This window comes from Eretmochelys imbricata, chromosome 3 (assembly GCF_965152235.1).
Source record: "Eretmochelys imbricata isolate rEreImb1 chromosome 3, rEreImb1.hap1, whole genome shotgun sequence".
In the NCBI taxonomy this organism is placed as follows: Eukaryota; Metazoa; Chordata; order Testudines; family Cheloniidae; genus Eretmochelys; species Eretmochelys imbricata.
Genome location: NC_135574.1, coordinates 149,031,887 through 149,041,815, shown reverse-complemented (window position 1 = coordinate 149,041,815; position 9,929 = coordinate 149,031,887). Strand labels below are relative to the sequence as shown.

At 50.3% G+C, this 9,929-nt stretch overlaps 1 protein-coding gene across 3 annotated transcripts in view; it reads right to left on the bottom strand.

Moving 5' to 3' along the window:
* Positions 1-141: 141 nt before the first annotated feature.
* The window catches only part of CMTR1 (cap methyltransferase 1), a 56,923-nt gene continuing 47,135 nt past the window's right edge, over positions 142-9,929 (bottom strand). Inside the window, exons 21-25 of one of the 3 annotated variants that reach the window (XR_013345702.1) lie at positions 8,843-8,890; positions 8,069-8,181; positions 7,482-7,535; positions 2,683-3,538; positions 142-2,056 (exon numbers count right to left, since the gene is read on the bottom strand). Coding sequence is in view for 2 of the 3 variants with exons in the window: in XM_077813603.1 (XP_077669729.1) it covers positions 3,234-3,538; positions 7,482-7,535; positions 8,069-8,181; positions 8,843-8,890 (520 nt within the window). In the remaining variant the exon portion in view is untranslated. Of the gene's footprint in view, positions 3,539-7,481; positions 7,591-8,068; positions 8,182-8,842; positions 8,891-9,929 lie in introns of all 3 variants that reach the window. The other 2 variants (XM_077813603.1, XM_077813604.1) reach the window with 2 other exon arrangements.

The following is a 9,929-nucleotide window of genomic DNA, read 5'->3' as shown; positions in this document are numbered from 1 at the left end:
AGGAGTATGGGAGGGTGGTGCACAGGTAACTTGTGGGGTAGAATGGATGGGCATAAGGAGTCCTTCGGCCATGCACAGGCCCCCCCCCCCCAAGTTTTGTGTTCCCCATGGTTTTAGGAAACACAGACCAAAGAGCATCAACACCTTTGTGAACTAAAGAGCTGTACTGGTAATACACAGACAATGAAAGCAGAGAAATCAACACAAAATGATACACAGCTTAATACAATACATTGTGCAATCAACAGACGTAAACATTCCCTTCAGCAAGACATTCCTCCTCCTCCCCCTGGAGCCAGTGGGAGAGCACAACTTGGGTCAGCCCCTAGCCCTAGGCCAAGTTTTCTACCATCCCTTTGATACTAAGGCATTCCCTGCCCCACATGATCAGACTGAACCCCCTTCCACTCCCCCCACACTAGGGATGAGCAGCTCTGACGCACACAAAGCAGGGTACGTACAGGGCTTTGTCCTCTGGGTTCCTGGCCTTTCAACTCCGATCAGATCCTTTTGGGCATTTCAAAGCAAGCCATGGGTTCCCGAGCCCGGAGGAGCAATGGGGGATAGGAGAGTCTTGAGCCAGAGAGGGAAGAGGGATAAAACCTTTTCCCTGCAGCAGGGAAGCAGTAGTGAGGTGCTGGTGCTTCCCTCCCACAAGAGGGTGGGAGGTGTGGTTCAGTGCATCCAAAAAATACATCTCCTTGTAAAAAATACAATCGACTAAAAGCAAAGGAAACTGGGGCAATGGGGAAAGCAGGCAGCATCTCTCAAACCGCCTGCAAGCAATTGGGTTTCTTCTGCACCCTGGGTTTTCAGGACCAGGTAAAGGCTAATGGAGGCCTAGATTATCCATGGTGTATTCCCTGCGGGACGTCTCCATCCCCACAAACAGGGAGGGGCCAAGGCCCTCCGTGGGGGACACACCCTTGAGGCTGCAGAAGACACAGTAAAGGACCACAGGAAAAGGAACAGGCTCCAAGGTGGCCTGTTGGCTTCTTGCTGGCATCATGGCTGCCTTGGGGGGTTGGGGAATCAGCAGAAGCACCAACACTTAAATACATGGTTTTAAAAGCCGAAAGTGTGAAGGCTCCGAAGCGAAGCTACTGGAGGCACCATCTTCCCCATTGCTCCTCATGGAGGGGCCTTCAATAAATATAAAGTAGCCAATAATTAGCTGCATGGGGGGGCTACTGCCCTCTCCAGGAGAAAGGCTGCTCTTAGGCCAGGTGCCACATTCTGCCAAGGCTTTGGAGCACCTGGGACTAAATTCTGCTAAGGGATTTGAGTCAGAGCCACATCCTGCTCTTGGACGGATTGGCAAACCTTCCCCTTGGCTGCTACAGGGCACAGGGAAAGTAGGTCTGACACTTCCTCAGCCACCTTTCTGGAAAGGCCGCACACCCTGAGCTTGCAAGAGGCAGTATTCTAAATACGCCAGGTCTCTTCTGGGTTCAATAGGGGGATACCCAAATACAATGTGGGCTCCCACCATCCTCCAAAGCTGAGAGCTTAGTCTCCCCGTGCAATGACGCTCCAAGGACAGCATTAGCCCAAGGCTGGGCAAGCTGTGACAATCCCCGTTCTGCAGCCATCAAGCCTGAACGTGCGGATCCACGTTACAAGGCACAGCAAAGAAACCACCCATGGTTAAACTCATTCACACCAAGCAATTGGGGGATTAACAGACAGATGCCTGGCCACCAACTGATCCTGCAGACGCGGAAGGCTGCGCGCTCGGAAAGCAAGGCCTATGAGCTCAGGGTGAAAGTCACCCTGTGCATCACTTGAGCCCTATGAGGCTCACAGATCTTAAGTGATGCCCAGTCCTTGCGCTGCCCCTGGTTCCGAGATGAATCTCACCCACCAACTTCTACTTCCGCCAGAGCTGAACTCTCCACGTCCTAGGATACAGACCCATTCACATCCTGCATTGGCATGGGGAGGATGGAGGGGGGATGAGAATCTGAAAGGCTGCCTCTAGTTTCCAGGAGACCCACAGCTTTCTTTAAGGCACGGTCCAGGTAACCCCCCAGTCAGCTTTTCCCTTATTGCCAACCTGTGTAAGAAAAAATAAGTGACTTTGCTGCATGGACCAGAGCAGCCAACTGCCTATTAACTTCTGGTCCAGTGGGAGAACAGGCCAGAGGCGTTTCTGAAGCCCAGCACGAAGTTAAAACAGGCAATGAGGGCAGCCCTGTCCTTTGCGGGGGCTTTGTGTACATGACGTGTAGAGGGCCCAGCACAGAAATGAGTCATGATTTCTGACTGCGATCTGCTGAAACACCGATGTCCTGCTTGCCATGCTAGAGAGTCCCAGGTTTGTGCCTTCGCTACAGACATGGCTCCAGCTCTGGCCTCTCCCAGACACGGGGAGGGGGGGTGTTCAAAGCCTGTTTTAACCAGGAAAGATGGGTTTCCCCTACAACGGGCCTGGTCATGGGATTGGATTTGACTAACCAGCATGGTCAGAGTCAAGGTCTCCTTCCCACATGACAAGACAAGGACTTCCACAATCTCCTGTGAAAAACTCCTACACCCAAAGGCCTGCAGCCTTCCCCCTTTTTCTTTCATCCCTGAACACAGAGGGAGGGCCATTGTTAAAGGGAAACTGAGGATGGTTTTGAGCACTGAAAAAGGCAAAACATCTCAGCATTGTCCTAGGGCAGATTCATGAGCTCACACCTAGGCTGCTGGCTTGGAGTTAGGGACCTCCTGACACGAGGACTGACTCCCTTCCACCGAGATCCTAGCATCCAGGAACTCCCGACAACCTGCCAAGTGCCTCTGGAGTGGAAGTGCTGGAGCCACTAACAAAAAGTGACCATCCTTGCATGCCAAGAGCCTGCATTTCCCGATGAGTCACCCAGCGTTCAGGAAAGGCCCATCGGCTTGAGGCAAAGGAGACTGAGGTGGCTGCTGGCAGCACTGCAAGGCCATTTAAATGCACTCTCCCCCAGCTCATTCCTCCTTGCAGTCCTGTGACCATCCTCCTTTCCTCTTGGTGCTTCCAGGGAACCATACGCAGCCTCCTAATTGCTCCGGCACATGCAGGAGGGGAACCCAGAGAGCAGATGCCTGGCTGTAGTTTGGAGCACTAGGGGGGAAAGCTGCCAGCCCCTCATCCCCAGGAGTGCAGTGGGATAGTACAGAAGAGCATCGGACTTCGGCTCCAGGCATCCCACCTCCGAGGCACCCACAGCTGTGCTGCCTGGGCCAGATACTTATATACACTGCTACTCACAGGCTGGAGCTTTGTTCCACTTCTTCTGAGCATCAAACCCCACCCCCCACCCCCCAGGAATCAGTCTGCTCCACAGAAGGCTGCAGCTCCTGGATGAAAGACTCCCTTCTCCTGTCTCAGTCTCCCCGCTCCAGTCAGTCCCCCACGATTCCAAGCTGGGGGGGTCAGGGGTAGTGCGCCTGGATGAAGGACAGGACTTCCTCCTTTGACAGCTTCTCCGGATCTTGCCTTTTCTGGGAGTCGTGCACTTTGACGCCTTCCCCCCACTCCCAGAAGAGACGGCTGAAGTAGCAGATGCTGCAGGCAGAAAGAGGAGGCAGACAGATCAGCACAGCAAACACTGAGAAGGGATGCGCTCAGCATAGGCTGCAGAGACTCTTTAGAGACAGCTGGCCTGGGACCACACACGACATGATTCGAGGGGGTAGCGTCAAGGAGGCCCAGGTTATTTGTTCTATTAACCCTGAGGGTTCTTCACATTTTTCTCTGCCCCAACTCCTAACTTTGGCTCTGCAGTGCCGTGCCCGGCCTGCGTCGTCAGCCGCAGAGGCTGAACCAAGGACCTCTGGATGTAACCTTGAGTGTCTACCCCCTGCGCTGAAACACCCAGCTCCGTCAGCAAAGGCTGTTGTAGGCTCATCCACTTCGGTTTGTGGCCAGCCACACGAGACGGGGAAGCACCACACCAAGTAGGTGTAGGCTACAGCTAGTAAGAATAGCCATCATTTTGTAGGGCCTACTCAAACAAGCATGTGCTGACACAAACCCAGACACCCCAACATGGCATATAAACTGAAGCGTGTTCCATGGAAACGGCCCTGTTAGTTGCAGCTCTGGTCAAAGCAGCAGGAGGGACGAATCAATGTCCGCTGAGACCAGGAACAATCAGTTAGGGAAACTATGTTTTTCAAGTTCCTGAGAGGGTGAAGCAAACAAAGTAATTTCATTAAAGACTCCAGAAAGGCCTGAACAGAGCACTTGGAAGGGTCAGTGGGCAGAATGGACACAGCAGGGTCTAAGCACTCAGCACACTATGGATATAGCAGGGGTGGGGGAGCAAACTAACCCTCACTTTGCCAACATGGGCCACAAGTACTCCTTTTCTTTTTGCGGATACAGACTAACACGGCTGCTACTCTGAAATCTGGAGATACAGTGACTCTCCAGAAATCCAGCCCTTGACTCTTCCCTGAGCATAGACTCTCCCTGCCCCATCTGGCTATTAGTCACCCAGTGTGAAACCAGAGCTGCTAATTGCTGCAGACACAGCAGCCTTAGATTCCTACAATTACTGACACTTAATATTCACAGCTTATTTAGGTATGCTGTTCTAACAGAACGATATTAGCATAGCGACAAACGCATGTGTCAGCGGCTAATTACAGACACATTAGTGCTCACTAACTACAAGGCAGAGCATCCATTACAGAGTCACACACAAACCCCTTCCTTGCTTTGTTTTCATAGCAGTGGTTGAGTTTGGTGCTGGAATTCTGCCGGGGAGGCTGAGAGGGGCTAGCACCCTCCCCAGTTTGTGAAGCGGAGCCCTCCCAGCACTGGGATTACGAGAGCTTTTTCAGCTAGCTGACAATGGAAAGCCTGAAGGATTCTCAGAGCACAGCTGCAAGCCGAGGAGGAGGCTAGAGGGGTGTGCAGGGAGCCCCCGTTTCACATCAGCCTCTCCAACTGGGACACAATCCAGGGGCCTGTGCAGTTTGCATATAGCTGCACTGTGCTGAGAAACAGACTCACAAGACTCACTTACCTAGGAGACAATAGCATAATGATATCACACGGTCCCTATTCTCTGAACCTTAAGGGCCAGACCTCCCTGTCTAAGGAACTCTCAGTCTGTCTCCATGATCTACCGACTCCCAGTTACTCTGTTCTTGGAGTCCCAGTTTCCCAGGAACAGAAGCCAGAAGTCTGGAGTCCCAGTTTCCTGCTCTAGAGTGCACACTAGGGTGCACAATGGAAGTGATGGGTTGAGTCTGATGGTCGGGAAGAACGCCCAGAGATCCCCTGCTGGGGAGTTATCAAGTGATACGTTCCTGGAGCTTCACGGAGGGTACCAGGTAATCCGTATCCTTCTTTCCCTAGGAGCCAACACGATGCTCCTGTTTCACAGGTCTCCTTCCCATTCCCACAGTGCTGCTCCGGCTTCATGCCCACAGGAGAGCCCGAGACAGACAGTGCTTCTTCCTCTGCTACCACTGGGTAAAGCTGCCTGGCATGCCCAACACCCCAGCCCACCTGGAGTGCGCTGGGAATGCAGCAGGAACCCACACACACATGGTTAGACTGTGGAGCTGCAAGCGCCTCTGGATGTGGTGCCCAACACAAAAGTCAGAACTAGGGCTGTCGATTAATTGCAGTTATCTCATGCGATCAACTCAAAAAAATTAATCACGATTAAAACAATTGATCTCGATTCATTGCCGTCTTAATTGAACTGTTAAACAGTAGATTACCAATTGAAATTTGAAACCTTAAATATTTTTGGATGTTTTTCTGTATTTTCAAATATATTGATTTAAATTACAACACAGAATACAAAGTGTACAGTGCTCACTTTATATTATTATTTTTATTACAAATATTTGCACTGTAAAAATGATAAACAAAGAAATTTTATTTTTCAATTCACCTCATACAAGTATTGTAGTGCAATCTCTTTATCATGAAAGTGTAATTTACAAATGTAGATTTTCTTTTTTGTTACATAACTGCACTCAAAAACAAAACAACATAAAACTTAAGAGCCTTAAGTCCACTCAGTCCTACTTCTTGTTCAGCCAATCCTAAGACAAACAAGTTTGTTTACATTTACGGGAGATAATGCTGCCTGCTTCTTATTTACAATGTCACCTGAAAGTGAGAACAAGCGTTCGCATGTCACTTTTGTAGCTGACATTGCAAGATATTTACATGCCAGATAGGCTAAACATTTGTATGCCCCTTCATGCTTTGGCCACCATTCCAGAGGACGTGCTTCCATGCTGATGACACTCGTTAATTAAATTTTGACTGAGCTCCTTGGCTGGGGGAGAATAGTATGTCTCCCGCTCTATTTTACCTGCATTCTGCATATATTTCATGTTATAGCAGTCTCGGATGATGACCCAGCACATGTTGTTCGTTTTAAGAACACATTCGCTGCAGATTTGACAAAACGCAAAGAAGGTACCAATGTGAGATTTCTAAAGATAGCTACAGCACTCGACCCAAGGTTTAAGAATCTGAAGTGCCTTCCAAAATCTGAGCGGGACGAATGTGGAGCATGCTTTCAGAAGTCTTAAGAGAGCAACACTCCAATGCGGAAACTACAGAACACGAACCACCAAAAAAGAAAATCAACCTTCTGCTGGTGCCATCTGATTCAGACGATGAAAGTGAACATGCATTGGCCTGCTCTACTTTGGATCGTTATCGAGCAGAACCTGTCATCAGCATGGACGCACGTCCTCTGGAATGGTGGTTGAAGCATGAAGGGACATATGAATCTTTAGTGCATCTGGCATGTAAATATCTTGCGATGCCGACTACAACAGTGCCATGCGAACACCTGTTCTCATTTTCAGGTGACATTGTAAACAAGAAGTGGGCCGCATTAGTTCCTGCAAATGTAAAGAAATGTATCTGTCTGAGTGACTAGCTGAACAAGATTTGAGTGGACCTGTAGGCTCTAAAGTTTTAGACTGTTTTATTTTTTGAATGCAGTTATTTTCCGTACATAATTCTGCATTTGTAAGCTGCACTCTCACAATAAAGAGATGGCACTGCAGTGCTTGTACGGGGTGAACTGGAAAATACTATTTCTTCACAGCACAAATATTTGTAATAAAAAATAAACATAAAGTGAGCAGGGTACTCTCTGTTCTGTGTTATAATTGAAATCAATATATTTGAAAATGTAGAAAACATCCACAAATATTTAAATACATGGTATTCCATTATTGTTTAACAGCACGATTAATCGTGTGATTAATTTTTTTAATCGCTTGACAGCCCTAGTCAGAACCTCTTTACAGGGCTCCAGGAGCAGATCTTCAAGAAGCTCTGCCAGTTAGCACCATTACACAGTGTGGCGCTGCCAGGGCAGGGCCTACCACCATCACCCAAGTGCAGAGCACTTGCCTGCTGGAAAGGATGAGGCACACTGCGGAGGCACGGGGCCCTGCTGTGGTATGCTGCCACGCCTCTGCCCCCCTGGTCGCCTGACTGCTGGGACGGTACTCACTGAAATGGTGCGATGGATTCGTGAGGAAGGTCATACGTCGACTCCTGGGTCGTCCTGTTATAGAAAAATTTCCTCTTGGAGTTTTTGCTGAACGCCATTGTCCAAGGATCTAGGGGCAAAGCCACAGGGAACAAACAGAGGGCGGGACCAGAATGGAAGCACATCAGATTGGGGGTGATTTGAGAGGCCAGCTTGACATTCCACTCTTTTCTCCTTTCAACCCCCCAAAAGCCCTGTGTACCCAAGCTGCTGTCAATTCAATGAGGCACGCACTCTGCACTCCCAGGTCAGCCTGAGCTAGTTCGGAGAGTGATCTTTCCAGCTACGAAATCTGTGATGGCAAAAACCAGTCACTATGCATGTGACTGAACTGAAACCCCAGAGCAGCTACTCAAACCACAATGGGGGCAGCGGACCCATCTTCATCCCAATGCTGCCCGATCCAACCAGAACAGGACCTGGGCCAAATTCAGCACCGATTTCCATGGAGTTACACCAGGCAGAGCTTGGCCCTGTATTTTTAAAGAAAAAATTCCTTCCTTTTCCTGAAAATGGTGAGGAAGAAAGGCTTGCAGAGCTCTCCCTACCATTCACAGTCCTAACGATGTAGAGTCCTGTGGGCACAAAGTGCCGGTCATCCCGGCCCGTGTAGGACAGCCGTGGTATTCCGCCTGAGCTCTTGATGATCTTCATCTCTAACCTGAGTGCCGAGAGAAGGGAGAGTGGAGGAGTTTACCCAAGGACACACACGCACTTCAGAGACAGCTGCAGTGGAATTGGATAGCACTGCATATAGCAGAACAAACCAACAGGCCCCTGGTCAGTTCTCCATGCGTCTCCCTGCCGGGGCTAGGGAAAAGAAGCCAGAACTCTGTGTGTGCACAGAACGTCAGCCAGGGAGCCAGTGCTGGAACAAGGGCTATGTCAGTGATTTTCAGTATTTAACCAACCAGGGTTTCCATTACAGGTACAATCAAACTGCAAATCTGTCCACTGGCAACCACAAGTGCAGCTTTCCCCTGGTGCGTGACAGGGCAGGAGGGGAATGGACCTCTTTGGGCCTGGGAACAGCTATCAGTGTGGGAGGCTGCAGACCTGGCTACAAGGCTAAGCGAGCTGCTTCCCTCTAACACAGCGAAGCCCCGCATTCTGCTCCGGAACAGACTAGCCTCTGCAATGCAGAATTAGCAGGGTGACTGTCTGACCCACAAAGAACACCCCAATGGGTGACCGTGGGCTCTGCTACAGGGGTTCACTCCCAGGTACTTGTCTTGCAAATAGCAATAGATCCCTCTTGTCTCTGCGTGGCAGTTGCGAACACTGACTTGCTATGAAGCGTCTCACTGTTTCTAGTCACTTACCTTACAAAAATCTTTTCCATCTCCTCCAGTCTGTACACCTCCTTCACCCTGGGGGAAGAGAGAGAGACGCACACACTCAAGGGTTGGCACTGCGGAGCTAACGGCTATGATCTCAGGGCGAGGCAGTGAATGTGGCAAAGGTTCACCGTGCTCCTGAATCTTAGCCCCTGACACGTGGTTCGTCCCAGCTCAGGAATTGGACACCTGCACATACACGGCTCAGTCCCCATAGGCAGCATGCAGGGTCGCTGTTCTGCTGCTCAGAAGTCAGCCCACATTGTTTCACACAACCACAGTTCCACACAGCTTGGGGATCTAAGAGATCTTTTGCTAAAGCCACACAGAGAAACCTTTTCACAGAAGGGCAGTTCCCCCAACCCCACCCACCCTCTGTGCCCCCTTCCCATATGTGGCTACAAGCATCAGGCTTACTCGGGCAGAGTTTTAAAGCCCTTCAGAAGCAGCAGTGTGGGAGCCTGTTGAAACCTGTGGGCACTTCTGACATTATAGCCTGTTCTTTTCCCCATCAACACCTCAGGCTCCCCCAGCTGCAGTTCCTGGATGTGTGTTGACATTAACTGAGATCCACTTGTTCTCCATCTCCAAGCCTCCTGCCCTCGCTGCCCAGCCCCTTCTCCACATATTACCCTGCCCTTCCATCTTCCTGTCCCCTTTCCATATCTCCCCCCACCAAACAGCAGAACAGAACTTACCCAGGAAATAGGAAGAGGCTTAAAGGGGAAATGACAGGAATAAGGCAGCCATTTTAAGGCCCCCCCCAATGCCTGCCCTCCCTTTTTTAAGCAATTTGAGCCAGCCAGCAGTGCACATGGCTAAGCTGGGGACCTGTGTCACTGTTCCCCTCCACCTCCAGCCCCTCTTCCCTCCAACAGCTTCTTCTTCCAAGCTAGACTCTATGTTCTTTGGGGGCAGGGACTGTCTTCCTAGGTGTTTGTTTGATGCCCAGCACCATGGGGCCCTGCTCCTTTCGGGGCCTCTGCATAGTACCAAAATAAAACTAACAAGTAAAGATGAAAGGTCAGCAAGCGGCCAACAGCTGGAACACTCTATCAGCACCTTTCTCAGG